The 19,329-nt window shown below is 47.5% G+C and overlaps 1 protein-coding gene across 1 annotated transcript; it reads left to right on the forward strand.

Moving 5' to 3' along the window:
* The first annotated feature begins 2,524 nt into the window (after window positions 1–2,524).
* capn8 (calpain 8) lies at window positions 2,525–18,197 on the forward strand. Its single transcript, XM_038714699.1, has 21 exons — window positions 2,525–2,987; window positions 5,228–5,297; window positions 5,370–5,488; window positions 6,516–6,649; window positions 8,414–8,582; window positions 8,731–8,814; window positions 9,897–9,982; window positions 10,312–10,386; window positions 10,908–11,068; window positions 11,925–12,094; window positions 12,187–12,198; window positions 15,296–15,507; window positions 15,585–15,621; window positions 15,722–15,787; window positions 15,872–15,929; window positions 16,145–16,209; window positions 16,423–16,491; window positions 16,686–16,764; window positions 17,202–17,318; window positions 17,852–17,910; window positions 18,064–18,197. Exons 1-21 carry the CDS (start codon window positions 2,748–2,750, stop codon window positions 18,085–18,087), a joined length of 2,106 nt encoding a protein of 701 aa, XP_038570627.1. The 5' UTR covers window positions 2,525–2,747; the 3' UTR covers window positions 18,088–18,197.
* Window positions 18,198–19,329: the final 1,132 nt, after the last annotated feature.

Raw genomic sequence — 19,329 nt, forward strand, 5'->3', positions numbered from 1 at the left:
AGTACACTCAGGTAGCCCACAGTACACTCAGGTAGCCCACAGTACACTCAGGTAGTCCACATGACCCTCAGGTAGCCACAGTACCCTCAGGTAGCCCACAGTACACTCAGGTAGCCCACAGTACACTCAGGTAGCCCACAGTACACTCAGGTAGTCCACATGACCCTCAGGTAGCCACAGTACCCTCAGGTAGTCCACATGACCCTCAGGTAGCCACAGTACCCTCAGGTAGTCCACATGACCCTCAGGTAGCCTCAGGTAGCCACAGTACCCTCAGGTAGCCCACAGTACACTCAGGTAGTCCACATGACCCTCAGGTAGCCCACAGTACACTCAGGTAGCCCACAGTACACTCAGGTAGCCACAGTACACTCAGGTAGCCCACAGTACACTCAGGTAGCCCACAGTACACTCAGGTAGCCTCAGGTAGCCACAGTACCCTCAGGTAGCCCACAGTACCCTCAGGTAGCCCACAGTACACTCAGGTAGCCACAGTACCCTCAGGTAGCCCACAGTACACTCAGGTAGCCCACAGTACACTCAGGTAGCCACAGTACACTCAGGTAGCCTCAGGTAGCCACAGTACCCTCAGGTAGCCCACATGACACTCAGGTAGCCCACATGACCCTCAGGTAGCCCACAGTACACTCAGGTAGCCACAGTCCCCTCAGGTAGCCCACAGTCCCCTCAGGTAGCCACAGTACCCTCAGGTAGCCCACAGTCCCCTCAGGTAGCCCACAGTCCCCTCAGGTAGCCACAGTACCCTCAGGTAGCCACAGTACCCTCAGGTAGCCCACAGTACCCTCAGGTAGCCCACAGTACCCTCAGGTAGCCACAGTACCCTCAGGTAGCCCACAGTACACTCAGGTAGCCACAGTACCCTCAGGTAGCCCACAGTACCCTCAGGTAGCCACAGTATATTCAGGTAGCCCACAGTACACTCAGGAAGCCACAGTACACTCAGGTAGCCCACAGTACCCTCAGGTAGCCACAGTATATTCAGGTAGCCCACAGTACACTCAGGTAGCCCACAGTACACTCAGGTAGCCCACAGTACACTCAGGTAGCCTCAGGTAGCCACAGTACCCTCAGGTAGCCCACAGTACACTCAGGTAGCCACAGTACACTCAGGTAGCCTCAGGTAGCCACAGTACCCTCAGGTAGCCCACAATACACTCAGGTAGCCCACATGACCCTCAGGTAGCCACAGTGTCTTCAGGTAGCCCACAGTACACTCAGGTAGCCCACAGTACACTCAGGTAGCCACAGTACACTCAAGTAGCCCACAGTACACTCAGGTAGCCCACATGACCCTCAGGTAGCCCACAGTACACTCAGGTAGCCTCAGGTAGCCTCAGGTAGCCACAATACACTCAGGTAGCCACAGTACACTCAGGTAGCCACAGTACCTTCAGGTAGCCCACAGTACACTCAGGTAGCCACAGTACACTCAGGTAGCCTCAGGTAGCCACAGTACCTTCAGGTAGCCACAATACACTCAGGTAGCCACAGTACCTTCAGGTAGCCCACAGTACACTCAGGTAGCCACAGTACACTCAGGTAGCCACAGTACCCTCAGGTAGCCCACAGTACCCTCAGGTAGCCCACAGTACACTCAGGTAGCCTCAGGTAGCCACAGTACCCTCAGGTAGCCCACAGTACACTCAGGTAGCCTCAGGTAGCCACAGTACCCTCAGGTAGCCCACAGTACACTCAGGTAGCCTCAGGTAGCCACAGTACCCTCAGGTAGCCCACAGTACACTCAGGTAGCCTCAGGTAGCCACAGTACCCTCAGGTAGCCCACAGTACACTCAGGTAGTCCACATGACCCTCAGGTAGTCCACATGACCCTCAGGTAGCCCACAGTACACTCAGGTAGTCCACATGACCCTCAGGTAGCCACAGTACCCTCAGGTAGTCCACATGACCCTCAGGTAGCCACAGTACCCTCAGGTAGTCCACATGACCCTCAGGTAGCCACAGTACCCTCAGGTAGTCCACATGACCCTCAGGTAGCCACAGTACCCTCAGTCAGGTGGAATAAGAAGAGTTTCAGCAGCACTGTGTGAGGGCTCTGTACCCTGAGCAGCGTCTGAAGGCTGAGACAGTCTCATAGGGACAGCAGGGGGGGACAGAGGGCTGTGGTGAACAGCGTGTTCAACAAGTCAGTGTTCCATCTAAACGGTTCTGAAGCTGTGATTTTAAGATGAAATGATGTATAATGTTGCTTTAATATTATTTGAACAGGTGAGTTATATGAATCTTCAGTTTGCTGCAGAGACCAAACCGTTTCTGTTCCAGGCTGTCAACATGTTTATTTCTGCTGTAAGTCAGTTTTTTAACATTTAAGACTGACTCCCTTTCACCTCAAGGTCAGGTGGAAGGAAAGGTTTGATGCAGGTCCTTCTCGGACGCTGGTGGTCCCGGGTACGGAGCGTGGAGCTCACTGTGTTTATCACTGTTTGCTCTCTGAATAATTCAGAATCAACTGATATCACACTGCTCCGTCACCTGGACCGAAGCCCCGCCCCCTTACACCTGCCCTCATTTATAGCTGAGACGCACACACACCTGCAGCACACACAGTTCACTTACAGATCACACTTCACACCTCAGCCAGACTCTCGGCAGACTCTCAGGCTCTCAGACCTTCTGTAGACCTTCTGTAGACTCTCAGACCTTCAGTAGACCTTCAGTAGACCTTCAATAGACTCCCGGACTCTCAGTAGACTCTCTGCAGACTAAGGATGACCAGCACGGCAGCAGAGCTGGCCCGGATGAACGCCCGGCAGGAGGACGGCGCCGGCAGCCAGGCCAACGCCGTCCCCTTCAACAAGCAGGACTTTGAGCAGCTGCGGAGGGAGTGTCTGCAGACCGGCTCGCTGTTCTGTGACCCGGCCTTCCCCGCAGGCTGGGACTCTCTGGGGTACAACCAGCTGGGACGCTACTCCTCCAAAACCACCGGAGTGGTGTGGAAACGACCCACGGTGAGTGATTCTTTTCATGAGACTCGTTTAGTCATTTAGGAAGTCCAAAATCCGGGGGGGGGGGGGGGGGGGGGGGGTCAACTTTATTTACAGTCCAGGATCTCAGTCTGCCTCAGGGGCTTCACAGTCTCACAGCCTCGATCCAGATCAGACAAACTCCCCAGAAAACCCTTTACGGGTGTTAGAAAGCTCAGAGGGGGGAACGTCTCTCCAGGACGGACAGGAAGTTCAACAGACCAACATTATAACACAACTCAGTGGTAATAAAGAAAATGTTGATCAGTGGATCTTTAAAGGTTTTATGAGGCTTCCTGACATGATGATGACGATGATGATGATGATGATGATGATGATGAAGGTTGAAACAGCAGCCTGTTTCTCCACATTAAAAATAAACCAGAGGTAACATGTTTTAACACTGAGACACAATGGAGACATGACAGCAGCTGTTTGTTTGACCAGCTGTCGGTCTCCATGGTTACCTCCTGCTTCAGGTTGCTGGTTTGTGAGGTTTCCAACCCCCGGGCCGTGGACCAGCACAGGCCTCTGAACGTTTGCTACCAGGAACAGGAACAGTACGATTCAGAAAGACATGAATAGTATTTATAAAACCCTGCAGACGCAAAGTTTGCGTTTGATTACGTGCACTTTAGTTTTCATGCTCTCGTTTCTAAAGTTCAAAAAGAAGAAAGTTTGCCCTGAAGCTCGGTGCTAAAGCTCGGTGCTAAAGCTCGGGGTTAAAGCTCGAGGCTAAAGCTCCGGGCTAAAGCTCGGTGCTAAAGCTCGGTGCTAAAGCTCGGGGTTAAAGCTCGAGGCTAAAGCTCGGTGCTAAAGCTCGAGGCTAAAGCTCCGGGCTAAAGCTCGGTGCTAAAGCTCGGGGTTAAAGCTCGGTGCTAAAGCTCGGTGCTAAAGCTCGGTGCTAAAGCTCGAGGCTAAAGCTCGGTGCTAAAGCTCGAGGCTAAAGCTCCGGGTTAAAGCTCAGGGCTAAAGCTCGGGGCTAAAGCTCGGTGCTAAAGCTCGAGGCTAAAGCTCCGGGCTAAAGCTCGGTGCTAAAGCTCGGGGTTAAAGCTCGGTGCTAAAGCTCGGTGCTAAAGCTCGGTGCTAAAGCTCGGGGTTAAAGCTCGAGGCTAAAGCTCGGGGCTAAAGCTCGGTGCTAAAGCTCGGGGCTAAAGCTCAGTGCTAAAGCTCGGGGTTAAAGCTCGAGGCTAAAGCTCGGGGCTAAAGCTTTCCTTCAGTTTGTATTTAAAATACCTCTAAGTTCCCTTTTCCTTCCGTCTGAATGCTCCTTTTGATCTAAAACATTATTAACTAACGTTGAGTTAATAATTAACTGAACTCTGGTTAATATAAATCTGTCCTCAAACTGAAATACATGTTCTCATAAAGTTTAATAAGGAAGGAGAGAACATTGGTTAAACACATGAAACTGTTTACTTTGGGAACATTTGTACAGTGTTTCAGTCTCCTGTGTGTGTGTTCATACAGAGCAGGGTAAAGACTTGGCTAGCTTAGCTTAGCATAAGGCTGGAAATAGGCTCTGTCCAAAGATAACAAACCGCACCTGGACCGCTCACTGATCAACATATCTGCTGTGTTTAATCTGAACAGAGGTGGTGGTTTTGGTGTTTTAGGAGGAGTTAACGTGTGGACAAACAGCAGCGTATCCACCCGGTACGCCTGAGCAGCGTCGGTGCAGGCTGCCAGATTCAACAGAAGATTTTACCAGTTTAAAGATATTAAAGATAAAATCAAACCACCTCCTGTTGATAAAACAAGAGTGTGACTCAGCCTGTTAATCATTAATCAGCTGTCACACCTGGACAGGTGCTATCAGGTGTGACTTTCTCTGCACGTTTCATTGTTTTAGTAAATATGAAGACTTTAATATTAACATAAATAATCAGTTCTGTCCCCACAGATTCATCTAAGATTCAGTTAAAAGCCATTTAAAAACAGATGGTGTAAATAATAAAATATGTACTGTTGAGAGTCAGGGGCTGATAATACATCTGCTAGAATCACTCAAATATTACATGAAACAATTATTTATCAGTTGTACTCGTGTTTGTGTTTTTAAATCTAATCGTAGCGTTTTAAATCAAAAAGTTCCACAAAGTTATTCTACATTTTTGTGACCAATTATAATTTAATTTTAATTCTAGTGACACTAATTATTCCTGAGGGGTCGAGTCTTCATCCGAGACGACCATAATTAATCACCTGCTGTCTTGTCCAATCAGGAGCTGTGTTCTGATCCTCAGTTCATCTTTGATGGAGCTAACAGGACGGACATCTGTCAGGGGGAGCTGGGTGAGAACACACACACACACACACACCTGTGTGACCTGGGACAGGTGTGATCATGTGACCTGTCTCTGCCAGGTGACTGCTGGCTGCTCGCTGCCATCGCCTCTCTGACCCTGGACCCTGAGATCCTGAACAGAGTGGTTCCTCCTGGGCAGAGCTTCAGCTCAGAGTACGCCGGCATCTTCCACTTCCAGGTCTCTGACACACAGACTGCTGGGCTTATTATTATTATTACTATTAATTATTATTATCATATTATTATTATTATTCCTTATCTACTGTAAAGAAAGTACATTTACTTTTTAGTATGTGCTGTACTCAAGTACACTTTCAAGGTAGAAAGTATCTATAAAATACAAAACAAAACCTCTTAAACTACATGAAGCTGAGAACTTGTGTACTTGTACTGCTGATACTTTGAGTCAGTCAAAATATTTTATTAAAGATTCTTTATAATAACACTTTTCCTCCTGTGAGCTGATCTCTGAGCAGGAAACATCAGCAGCTCTCTGAGGACTCTATTGTTCTCAACAACCACACATGATGGAAACTATTTTCCCGCCCCCAAAGGAAGTGATTTCATAAGCTTCAGCTGTGGTTGTATTCATGATCCTGATCCTCTGGACCAGGTCTGATCCATCCTGATCAGGTCAATCCGTTTATCACTTAACAAGGTGACAAAGATCTAAAGCTGTGGCGGTACGGGCAGTGGGCGGAGCCTGCAGAGGAAGTGACATCATGTGTTTGTGTACCTGTGGCAGTACGGGCAGTGGGCGGGGCCTGCAGAGGAAGTGACATCATGTGTTTGTGTACCTGTAGCTGTGGCGGTACGGGCAGTGGGCGGGGCCTGCAGAGGAAGTGACCTCGTGTGTTTGTGTACCTGTAGCTGTGGCGGTACGGGCAGTGGGCGGGGCCTGCAGAGGAAGTGACCTCGTGTGTTTGTGTACCTGTAGCTGTGGCGGTACGGGCAGTGGGCGGGGCCTGCAGAGGAAGTGACCTCGTGTGTTTGTGTACCTGTAGCTGTGGCGGTACGGGCAGTGGGCGGGGCCTGCAGAGGAAGTGACCTCGTGTGTTTGTGTACCTGTAGCTGTGGCGGTACGGGCAGTGGGCGGGGCCTGCAGAGGAAGTGACCTCGTGTGTTTGTGTACCTGTAGCTGTGGCGGTACGGGCAGTGGGCGGGGCCTGCAGAGGAAGTGACCTCGTGTGTTTGTGTACCTGTAGCTGTGGCAGTACGGGCAGTGGGTGGACGTGGTGGTGGACGACCGGCTGCCGACCAGAGATGGGAAGCTGCTGTTCGTCCACTCAGCTGAGGGAGCAGAGTTCTGGAGCGCCCTGCTGGAAAAAGCTTACGCCAAGTAAGAAACACATCCATGTACCAGAGGAGGAACCCTCATGACCTCATGACCCCTTAAACTTTTCTTCTAGCGTCACCATTTTATCTTTTTAGTGAAAGCAGCCACTTCATGTTTCCTCAGGATGAAATTGAAACTTTTCCAGCACCATCATCAGGTCAACATGTTCACGTGTTCAGCCAACACCTTCTCACTCCAGTCGTCACATATGGACGAATGGTCCAGACCTGTTGGCGTCAGTCTGTAACGCACTGGGGGAAACCCTGTAGCGTCACTTTTGAACACTAAAAGTAGGTGTAGGATATTTAACAGAGAAGTCTAACCAGATGTTGCATATTTATTGCTGCTAACTTGACCATGGAGCCCTAAAGGCTGAAAAGGGCTTTAAACAGCGACGCCCAGGGTCTGACCAAGCGCCCATACATGAAGAGTTTGGAGTAAAATGTGTTGTTCCAACACTTTATGACTAAATACCTGCAGACCTGATGATTTCCCATCAGGCCCAGCTGCACGCTGAACACTTTCTATACTTCCATCTAACACTTCACTTCCTTTCAGAGGTTACACTTCTTATTTACGCCTCAGCAGGTTCCTGCAACCTCTCACTGCAGCTGTTTTAAGAGACTAAAGTTGATGTTTTCTGATTGGAGTTTGGTTCACAGGATGTAATCACAATCTTTCAAAATACATCAGACATTTCAAATGAAAGCTGCATGTTTCAGGACAGAGCTGTTGCTGTTGTGACTGAAGCTTATTGACCTCAGCTGACCCCAGATCAGCCTCCAAACCCCAGCAGCAGGAAGCTCTCTCTGTGTGTGTGTAGTGGAGGTGGGTAGCAGCTGGGTGGAGGAGCTTTGCTCAGTAAACACTGGGCGTGGACCATCCTGGAAAACAAACAGAGCTGCTGACTCAGCTCTTTACTCTGCACAGGTGAAACACACCTGCTGCTCTGATTTATTCTGCCTCACCTCAAACATCACTTTCACTTCCTGTTCGCTCCTTTCACATCCCGCAGTCTGCAGGATGTGAAAGGATTTTATTAAAGTGTCTCTTCTGTACTGAGCTTTTATTTTGAAGGAATCTCAAGTTGTTGAAATCTCAGTTTGTCAGGTGACTTTGGGATTTGAGTTTTCAACTAACACGTTGACCCCATGAATGTGTGAACCCAAAATAAACATTTTGCTGTGATTTATCTGCAATAAACGGATCAAACTGATGCTAAAATAACAACAACATGATGCTGATTTATTTAACATATGAACTGATGCTTTGTCAGGTCTGTCAGCAGGATGACAAGACAACAACTTTTAAAATGTTTGTTTTCTGAATGGAGTTTGGTTTGATCAGGGCTATGCTACGCTAACTTGTTCACAGTAAATTTCAACGACAGCTGGAATCAAGTAACAGACATATATTTTCACTCTTCTGACACACTTCCTGTCTAAACTAACAGTAACTTATTTTAGTACTTATTACTGACACTGAATACTTTCAGCGCTTCATTTTTCAGTTTACACTCCTCAGCAGCTCCACTTCACGCCCTGCTTCAGCTGTTTCCCTTTCAGTACTTCACTGACATTTTAACCGTTTTAAAAGCTTAAACTTCAGCTGAAACAGCTAAATATAATCTGGATACAGCTCAAGATCCTAAGATCATTTGTTAAGAATCTGTTAGTTCGTTTAACAGAAAAGTGTAAAAACAAACGTCAAACACAAGGAAAACGTTTTGTGTTGTTCAGATGACCGTTTGAACATGTCCTCCTGCAGGGTGAACAGCTCGTACGAGGCCCTGACCGGAGGATCCAGTATCGAGGGTTTTGAGGATTTCACCGGAGGGATCGCAGAGAGCTACGACCTGAAGGAGGCTCCGCCCTTCCTGTTCAACATCATGAGGAAGGCTCTGAAGCTCGGCTCGCTGCTCGGCTGCTCCATCGACGTAAAGATTCAAAAACTGCAGCACAGGCGCATTTTCAACTCATTTAATGTGATATGTGTTTACGGCTGTTAGTGTTGGCCAGCCATCAGCTGACTGACGGCGGTAACCCTGCTGCACTATTCATGTGATATGTTTCCATGTTTGTCAGATTTCCAGCGCGTATGAGACGGAGGCCATCACCAGTCAGAAGCTGGTTAAAGGTCACGCCTACTCCATCACTGCAGCTCAGCAGGTGAGGCATTCTGGGAAATGACTGGACGCTGTAAGTCCAGTTTGTGTTTGAATCTAAAACATTTCTTAGAGACGTGTTCTCTCCTTCTGTCGCTGTTCACTCAGTTCCTTTACATAAAAAAGGAAGCACAATCAACCACAGACCGCTGGCCCTCGTCTCCCGTCCAAGTCACCAGACTCCCTTCACAAAAAACTCTAATTTCACCTCGCAGGACATGTGAGCTGCTGCTGCTGCTTCCGTCAGTTAGCTTTGTGTGTGTTATTGTGTGACGGTTCAGTGATTAACCAGTAAGATCAGCTGCTCAAATGTATTTATGCAAATCAGAAGTATTGTGAGCGTTGCATTATGAAAGACACTTACTTCATATGAAAGGTATGTCTTTGATGACACACTGATTAGCTGTGGTGAAAAAGTGACTGTGTAACTTTGTGTGTTGTACTTCGCCAATCGAACATGTTTGAAAATACAGCCTTATGATCTGCTTTGAGTTTTGTACTGAGAGTTGGGAACTTTTACCAAATACTTGCGATAATAGTACCAAAACGATCAGAAGAAACTGTAAAGGGTTAAAAACACCAAAGTCTCCTAACAATCACACAAAGTAACCGATCGATGCAGCGGCAGACCAGAGCGGCAAAATGGAGTCTGGTGGCTTTGACGAGAGTCATACAGTGACTGTACTGGTCTCTGTAAAGGTCTCTCGGTAGGGATCCTTTTCACGATGCTGTCAGACACTAGATCTGTAGTGGACGGACTTTGATTCAGCTTCACTGCTGCAGGCTGCTGCACGCTCAAAGCAACACTGGACCAGTTTCAAGAACTGTTGTCCCCCTTAGTCATAAAAAATAAATATGGTACCATATTTAACAGAGAGGGAGCAGCACCATCAAAGTCCTTATAGGCAGGTCCCGCCACTGGCAGCCATCTTGGTAACGCCTCCAGTTATCTGGGACTAACAGCATCAGGTCTTTCTCTGAATGGCCGGTCACCGGTACGGGAGGGACATCTTTGGCGTTACAAGCTTTCCCCATAGGATCAGATATGAACCAGGACGCTGACAGCTGACAGGTTTCGTCCTGCAGGTTCAGCACTTTGGTTCTCCGGTGGAGCTGCTGAGGATCAGGAACCCCTGGGGTCAGGTGGAGTGGACCGGAGCCTGGAGCGATGAGTAAGTCCTAGTCCTTATATTGATCTGTCTGCCTGTCTGATGTCCGTCTGTCCATAAGGTGACTGAACAATAAAGCAAACTGTTGGAGTTTGAACAGCAGGAGTTCCTGGTAGTCTGGAGAATCGTTTTTATTCAGAAAGACTTTTAAACAAAAGTTCAAAAATACTAAAACCCACAGCACCAGGAAGAACATTAACTTTAATTCTAATTGGTGAGACACAAAACCATCTAAATCCACATGTGATCAGATCTTCTCCAACACGTAAGAGCTCCTGAATGAGGCGTTCAGGGAGCCTCTGACGTTTCTGTGTGTTTTGCCTGTTTGTCAGTTCAAAGGAGTGGGACGGAGTTGAGCCGGAGGACAGGAAGAAGCTGGATCACTCTGCTGATGACGGAGAGTTCTGGTGGGTTCAGATGCATCATGAAATAAACACGTGTTTGTGTTTTATACAGTCAGTGATAATTATTACAATTAATAAGTCTCTGAGAAACTGTTTCTACTTGTCAGCTGATTTATTCCCTCAGTAAACACTTTCCTGATGAGTTTCTGGTCTCAGTCGCTAGTTTCAAGTCTTCTTCAACACAGCATGATCATCATGCTGTTCATTTAGTAAATTATGGTCCCATTTAGAGGAACAGAGATCAGGAAGCAGGGGAGGCTTTAGGGCGGGGCTACAAGCTGATTGACAGGTCGCTACCATGGCAACCTGTCAATCAGGATAGAAGCGACTCGTATCAACTGCCAGACCAAAATTAGCATCCCAGCTAATATCACAGTTAATGTGAATATGCACCACGGGCAAAATGCCAAACTGGAGGCTTCAAAACGGTCGTCGGCTACGCCCGCCCCCTGTGGTTCTGACTGACGCTCAGTGTTTTGCTGCTCTTTAAACTTTCTTCTTCTTCTCCTCTCTGCCGGCTGCAGGATGTCCTATGCTGATTTCCTGCGTCAGTTTTCCCGCCTCGACATCTGTAACCTGACACCCGACACCCTGAACAGCGATGAGGTCGGCCGCTGGAGCTACGGCGAGTTCGAAGGCGCCTGGAGGGTCGGCTCCACCGCCGGGGGCTGCAGGAACTACCCGGGTACGACTCCGTCCATCAACAGGGCGGATGTAGCTTTAATAATTTAGTCCAGATTTCCTCAGAGACACTTGAGTCTGATTTCCATCCTGCATTTCATTTGTTCCCATCTCAGTACCGTTTCCATGGTTATTGATTGACATGATTATAAATCATCAGTGAAGCTACCGAGTGGAAGATGCTTCTTATTAACGGCCACAGGATGTTACTGGCTGGTGGAGGAAACTGGTGGACCAATCAGGAGCTACTGTTCGTTAACAAAACATTCGTCTGTCCTTCAAACCCCAGAATCTTACGTTCTGAGCCACTTCCTGCGAACGCGTGACAAAGTGCACATGTGACACTTCAGGGCAGATTATTAGGCAACTTACATCCAGAAGACCGGCGTTTAGTTCCCGTGTGAAACAAAAAGACAAAGTTAGTTTTTGGGTTTTTTGTTATTGTTATCAGTGTTAGCATTAATTTGGGGAAGCCTTACCTTCACAGGGATGTGTGCCTAAAAGATGTATGTGCATGTCAAGGTTAACCCTACAGCTGCAGGGTTAACCTCCCTGAGTTGCTGCAACGGCAACTTAAAAAAACACTGACAGAAAAAACACTGAAATATGTCGATGCATCAACTACCAACATATCCAGTCGTTTATAAACGAGGATGTGTTGCACAATACTTTTACTCAAGCTGCCATTTTAAGATATTTCTTCTTTCAGGTATTTGACACTTTATCAACCACACGTCGACTGACGTTTCCACTGTTTTCATCAACCTAAACCTCAGCTAAATCTTTAAATCCTTTCAGCACTTTGATCTCACCTGCCGCTTCCTGTGTGTGTTATTCTCCTCCTACGTTTCTCTCTGCAGCCACATTCTGCTCCAACCCTCAATTCTTCATCCGTCTGGAGGACGTGGACGACGACCCCCACGACGGCGAGGACGGCTGCACTGTGCTGATCGGTCTGATGCAGAAGGACGCTCGAAGGGAGAGACGCTTCGGACGAGACCTCAACACCATCGGATTCTCCATCTACGAGGTCCGAACACCTGCAGTGACCAATGACTTGTCAATAATGGAAATAATCCAGTTTATTACAGAACTTAATTAATTTGTCGGTTTTTCCTGCAGGTTCCTGACGAGGTGAGTTCAGCCTGAGACCATCCACCACAGTCTGGAGAGTAACTGAGTACATTTACTCAAGTAATCATGAAGTACTTCTACTTCCACTATCTGCAACTTTCCACTTCTACTTCACTACACTTGATAAAGTTTGTACTTTTTACTCCACTACATATTTTTCAGATGCAAAGCAAACAGTGTCTTTATCAGATACCACACAGTACTATCAATAAAAGTACTAGTGTAATTCTTTTGCGGTCAGTATAAAGGTCAGGGTAATGTCTTCTTCTGCGGTCAGGGTAATGTCTTCTTCTGCGGTCAGTGTAAAGGTCAGGGTAATGTCTTCTTCTGCAGTCAGTATAAAGGTCAGGGTAATGTCTTCTTCTGCGGTCAGTATAAAGGTCAGGGTAATGTCTTCTTCTGCAGTCAGTATAAAGGTCAGGGTAATGTCTTCTTCTGCGGTCAGTATAAAGGTCAGGGTAATGTCTTCTTCTGCGGTCAGTATAAAGGTCAGGGTAATGTCTTCTTCTGCGGTCAGTATAAAGGTCAGGGTAATGTCTTCTTCTGCAGTCAGTGTAAAGGTCAGGGTAATGTCTTCTTCTGCAGTCAGTATAAAGGTCAGGGTAATGTCTTCTTCTGCGGTCAGTATAATGGTCAGGGTAATGTCTTCTTCTGTGGTCAGTATAATGGTCAGGGTAATGTCTTCTTCTGCGGTCAGTATAAAGGTCAGGGTAATGTCTTCTTCTGCGGTCAGGGTAATGTCTTCTTCTGCGGTCAGTGTAAAGGTCAGGGTAATGTCTTCTTCTGTGGTCAGTATAATGGTCAGGGTAATGTCTTCTTCTGCGGTCAGTATAAAGGTCAGGGTAATGTCTTCTTCTGCGGTCAGGGTAATGTCTTCTTCTGCGGTCAGTGTAAAGGTCAGGGTAATGTCTTCTTCTGCAGTCAGTATAAAGGTCAGGGTAATGTCTTCTTCTGCGGTCAGGGAATTGTCTTCTTCTGTGGTCAGTATAACGGTCAGGGTAATGTCTTCTTCTGCGGTCAGGGTAATGTCTTCTTCTGCGGTCAGTATAAAGGTCAGGGTAATGTCTTCTTCTGCGGTCAGGGTAATGTCTTCTTCTGCAGTCAGTATAAAGGTCAGGGTAATGTCTTCTTCTGTGGTCAGTATAACGGTCAGGGTAATGTCTTCTTCTGCGGTCAGGGTAATGTCTTCTTCTGCGGTCAGTATAATGGTCAGGGAAATGTCTTCTTCTGTGGTCAGTATAACGGTCAGGGTAATGTCTTCTTCTGCGGTCAGGGTAATGTCTTCTTCTGCGGTCAGTATAATGGTCAGGGTAATGTCTTCTTCTGCGGTCAGTGTAACGGTCAGGGTAATGTCTTCTTCTGCGGTCAGTATAATGGTCAGGGTAATGTCTTCTTCTACGGTCAGTATAATGGTCAGGGTAATGTCTTCTTCTGCGGTCAGGGTAATGTCTTCTTCTGCAGTCAGTATAAAGGTCAGGGTAATGTCTTCTTCTGTGGTCAGTATAACGGTCAGGGTAATGTCTTCTTCTGCGGTCAGGGTAATGTCTTCTTCTGCGGTCAGTATAAAGGTCAGGGTAATGTCTTCTTCTGCGGTCAGGGTAATGTCTTCTTCTGCGGTCAGTGTAAAGGTCAGGGTAATGTCTTCTTCTGTGGTCAGTATAATGGTCAGGGTAATGTCTTCTTCTGCGGTCAGTATAAAGGTCAGGGTAATGTCTTCTTCTGCGGTCAGGGTAATGTCTTCTTCTGCGGTCAGTGTAAAGGTCAGGGTAATGTCTTCTTCTGCAGTCAGTATAAAGGTCAGGGTAATGTCTTCTTCTGCGGTCAGGGAATTGTCTTCTTCTGTGGTCAGTATAACGGTCAGGGTAATGTCTTCTTCTGCGGTCAGGGTAATGTCTTCTTCTGCGGTCAGTATAAAGGTCAGGGTAATGTCTTCTTCTGCGGTCAGGGTAATGTCTTCTTCTGCAGTCAGTATAAAGGTCAGGGTAATGTCTTCTTCTGTGGTCAGTATAAAGGTCAGGGTAATGTCTTCTTCTGCGGTCAGGGTAATGTCTTCTTCTGCAGTCAGTATAAAGGTCAGGGTAATGTCTTCTTCTGTGGTCAGTATAACGGTCAGGGTAATGTCTTCTTCTGCGGTCAGGGTAATGTCTTCTTCTGCGGTCAGTATAATGGTCAGGGAAATGTCTTCTTCTGTGGTCAGTATAACGGTCAGGGTAATGTCTTCTTCTGCGGTCAGGGTAATGTCTTCTTCTGCGGTCAGTATAATGGTCAGGGTAATGTCTTCTTCTGCGGTCAGTGTAACGGTCAGGGTAATGTCTTCTTCTGCGGTCAGTATAATGGTCAGGGTAATGTCTTCTTCTGCGGTCAGGGTAATGTCTTCTTCTGCAGTCAGTATAAAGGTCAGGGTAATGTCTTCTTCTGTGGTCAGTATAACGGTCAGGGTAATGTCTTCTTCTGCGGTCAGGGTAATGTCTTCTTCTGCGGTCAGTGTAACGGTCAGGGTAATGTCTTCTTCTGCGGTCAGTATAAAGGTCAGGGTAATGTCTTCTTCTGCGGTCAGGGAAATGTCTTCTTCTGTGGTCAGTATAACGGTCAGGGTAATGTCTTCTTCTGCGGGCAGGGTAATGTCTTCTTCTGCGGTCAGGGTAATGTCTTCTTCTGCGGTCAGTATAATGGTCAGGGTAATGTCTTCTTCTGCGGTCAGTATAAAGGTCAGGGTAATGTCTTCTTCTGCGGTCAGTATAATGGTCAGGGTAATGTCTTCTTCTGCGGTCAGGGTAACGGTCAGGGTAATGTCTTCTTCTGCGGTCAGTGTAACGGTCAGGGTAATGTCTTCTTCTGCGATCAGTATAATGGTCAGGGTAATGTCTTCTTCTGCGGTCAGTATAACGGTCAGGGTAATGTCTTCTTCTGCGGTCAGTGTAACGGTCAGGGTAATGTCTTCTTCTGCGGTCAGTATAATGGTCAGGGTAATGTCTTCTTCTGCGGTCAGTGTAATGGTCAGGGTAATGTCTTCTTCTGCGGTCAGTGTAACGGTCAGGGTAATGTCTTCTTCTGCGGTCAGTATAACGGTCAGGGTAATGTCTTCTTCTGCTGTCAGTATAAAGGTCACAGTAACGTCCACCTGGGCCCGGACATCCTGCTAAGGAAGCCGGCTGTGGCTCGCAGTCACAACTTCATCAACCTGCGGGAGGTGTGCGACCGCTTCAAGCTGCCGCCCGGAGAGTACGTCATCATCCCCTCCACCTTCGAACCGCACCGCAAAGGAAGCTTCATCCTGAGGGTGTTCACAGAGAAACAGGCCCACACCAGGTGAGACAGAAACTCACCTGTGACTGTGTGAAGAAGAAGAAGGAGAGGTGTCTGAAACTGTCTCCTCTCTGTTTCAGTCCGATGGAGGAGGACGTCAACGCCGACATCCAGGAGGTCAGTGAGATGAAAACGCTCACCCTGTCACCATGTGCATCTGTTGATTTCTCATCTCGTGCTGCGAGTCTCTTGCTGACTTGATGTGTTTCCCTTCCAGCCGGAGGTGGGGCAGAGCGACGTGGATCCTCACTTCAAACATCTCTTCGTCCAGATCGCTGGAAATGTAACACAACATTTTACCAAACCTTCCTGTCCCATCCACTCGATGAGGAACAAAGCGTCTCACGTTTTCTTTCTTTCTCAACAGGACTCTGAAATTTCCGCCTTTGAGCTCCAGCAGATTTTGGACAAAGTGATTTCTCAGAGTAAGAACGGGGCGACACAGGACTGTACTGCAGTGTGCGAGTATCTGTGTTTGATGAATCATCTTCCAACGTTTTGTTGAAAGGTCCTGAAGCAGTGATCTGGCTGCTCGTAGACCAGGACCCTCTTGTGTTCATGTAGACCTGAATGTAAAAGAGGGATGAAAGTCTGTCTGAGCCGCCTGAAGCTGAACGCCTCTGTGTTTGTGTGTTTGAAGGATCTGACGTGAAAACAGACGGCTTCAGTCTGCAGACCTGCCGCCACATCATCAGCCTGCTGGACGTATCCTTCAACCCTGTCCAATCAGATCAGTCGTTGTTATTACTGATCAATCTTTGAATCTCAAACACCGTCTGCCTCCAGCTGCTGCTGCTCCGTGCTTTACAGGAAGCTGCAGATGTAAAGTGTTCCAGATGTTTCGTGACAGTATAATTAGTTGCAGAGCTGATCACTGATCAGTAACACAGACAGGCAGGATCTTTGACTGCAGGTCAGATGGACGGCAGCAGCAAACTGGGTCTGCTGGAGTTTCACGCTCTGTGGATAAAGATGCAGAGATACCTGGTGAGAGCTCAGCTGCTCGTAGTGATGATCAACAAATGACTAAACACGTCACGCAACTTTCTGTCTTTAAACATCCTCTAATAGAAAGATTCAGAGTTGCTGTAATGATTTAATATGAACCAGGATGTGTACGAAGAGTATTATTTATGATGAGACTAACAGCTGTTTCCTTCTTCTTCGTCGGTGCACTGCAGGAGATCTTTAAGAGTCACGACTCGGACGCTTCTGGTACGATGAGCAGTCACGAGATGAGAGCAGCGCTCGCTGAAGCTGGTGAGATCCACGATCCCTGATCGTCGTACAGGCCCCCGATCTTTTATCGGTTCTTCAGAGAGCAAATGTGTGAATTTATCAACGTCCTAGGTTGTTCAAAGAGGTCCCAGGGTTCTGTAGGGGGTTCTACAGGTTCTTTAAAACACTTTACTGGATGTTGCTGGAGTTTTTTAGCTTCCACAGGTTCTAAAAGTTCCTTAAAGAGAATCCAGGGTTTCATAAATAATAAAAAGGTTCTAGAGGTGTTAGAGAGAGAGAGTTAGACTAACCAGGTACCGTGAGAGGGATTTAATATTTAAATATGGACATTATTATTATTAGAGTCCCTGAGAATGTTCCAGGGTTCCTTCTCTCTGACTGAGACCCTGTTCCCTGCTGGTATAATAAATAGATTCGTTCCTGCAGTCACTTCTCTTTCTCTCTCTGTGCGTTTGCAGGTTTCCAGGTGAACAGCGCTGTGATTCAGGAGATCGTTGGTCGATACGCCGACACAAGTTACGCCATCGACTTCGACTGTTTCATCAGCTGCCTGGTTCGTCTGGAGATGCTCTTCAGTGAGTCTCATCAACTACTAACAACATAAATATATATCCAACCTATGATGCGTACAGAGCCGCCTTTGGGCCAGACGGACTAACCAATCAGTGACTGACACCCCGGAGCAGGAACCTTTAATACCTCGTCCAGCAGTGGAAACCTCCTGTTCCGAGTTCAGTTCCTGAGTTTAGTTTCTGTACCTTTGGGCTTTGGGGGTTCTAGCAGTGGTTCCAGGTTCCTTCAGCAGGTTCAGAGACAAAAGTTCAAAAGCTCCACGATGGTGTTCCAGCGGTTCCAAAGTTACCTGAGGAAGCTTCAGGACTTTAAAATGAGCTTCAGGCTTCAGGCCACTGAAGGAAACAGCCTCAGCATTAATAACAGTGAACAACTACTGACTGGTCCCCAGTGTCTCCGTTGTTCCTAGTGTCCCCAGTGTTCCAGGTGTCCCCGTTGTTCCTAGTGTCCCCGGTGTTCCTGGTCTCCCTAGTGTCCCCGGTGTTCCTGGTGTCCCCGGTACAGTGATGACACAGTATTTATTTTTTTCCTACAGAGATGTTCAGGACTCTGGACCCGAAGAACCAGGGGAAGATCCAATTGGACCTGCAGCAGGTAAAACTTGTCCTGACTAGTGCTGACCCAGAAACCAGTAAGCTGCTGGTTTCTGGGCCCCCTACAGGCTGCAGTCTGTACTTTTTACATCAGCTTCTCTTTTACAGCTGCCTGATGACATCATCACTGAATCTTCTTCTTCTCCTCCCACAGTGGCTCTGCCTCGCCATCAACTGACAGCCAGCCGCTCCAGGTGCATGCTGGGAGTTGTCTCCAGTCCAGGACAGACAGCAGCTATTGGTTCTTGATGAAAACTTGTTGAAATAAAAGTGTGTTGTGTTGATCATCAGGACGTCTGTTTTTAATGTTTAATCTGGCATCGTGATGATTTATAGAAACCTTACGGCTCTTCTTCTGGTCTTCATGCAGACCCCTCAGTTCATCCTGTCTGAAACTTAACCTGCCCCTCCCTAAAAGCCCACCTTCTTCTGATTGGCCAACTTCCAGGAAGCCTGCCGAGGGGCCTGCGAGCCGCTGTGACCTGGGGCGATTCCAATCTCAGAACGTTTTCGGATTGAACGACACTTGAACTTTTCTCTACAGACGTTGAGATTAGTTTTCTCCCGTTTGGTGGGCGTGTCTCAGGTGTTACCCAATCAGCTGCGACAAGTTTGTACGGCGTTAAAAAGGCAGGAACATGCAGCGCGCTTGCGTTCACAACGGTGTGTTCAAGGCACCAGCGTTTCTGTTAGAAACAACGTCAGCGCTGAACTCGGCCCAGTTCTCTTTATACAGACAGAGGATCAGGGTCACCAGAGATTTCCAGAATAAAGTCACATGTCTCCAGTTCTCAGAGCTGTGACATTGTGGACTGACCTCTGACCTCTGGGTGTCCATCAATCAGGATTATTGACTTCATCAGTAAGTTATTTTAACATCTGGCTGCTGAACCTTTAAAACAACGTTCCTGAGGGGCGATGACCCCGAGCCCCTGTGGTGGGTACAGTTACAGAGACCGACTCACAACGTGGACCAGATCCCGAATCCCTCCGCACTTTAAACTGAACAGACCTGAGAGCAGAACTCGTCCAGAACGCACTCAGAATCACCCAAAAACCTCTGACCACAGAGCCAACAGATAAACCCCTAAACCAGCTACTGCTGAGGCTGTGGCCCCCCGGGCCCCGCAGGTCCTCGGGACGACAATCACTGGAAGAATCAGAACAAACTTCAGAATCTGAATCTGAGAGCGAGAAGAATCCAGGTGAGATTATCTCACCTGAGGAACACAGAGCACACAGTTTCACGCAGCTCCAGTTTAAAAATGATTTATAATAAATAAATAAATTATTTGAAGTATATATTTTATGACTCTTTAGAGACGTGAGTAGGATCTGATCAACACCTTCAGGTGTTGGAGGCCACCTGCAGAGATTCATCAGCTGTTTGTCTCCTTTCTCTGAATGTTTTGTTTCTTTC

Source organism: Micropterus salmoides, unplaced genomic scaffold, assembly GCF_014851395.1.
Source record: "Micropterus salmoides isolate LMB-PRFRI ecotype aquatic unplaced genomic scaffold, ASM1485139v1 Ms_hic_scaffold_12, whole genome shotgun sequence".
Taxonomy (NCBI): domain Eukaryota; kingdom Metazoa; phylum Chordata; class Actinopteri; order Centrarchiformes; family Centrarchidae; genus Micropterus; species Micropterus salmoides.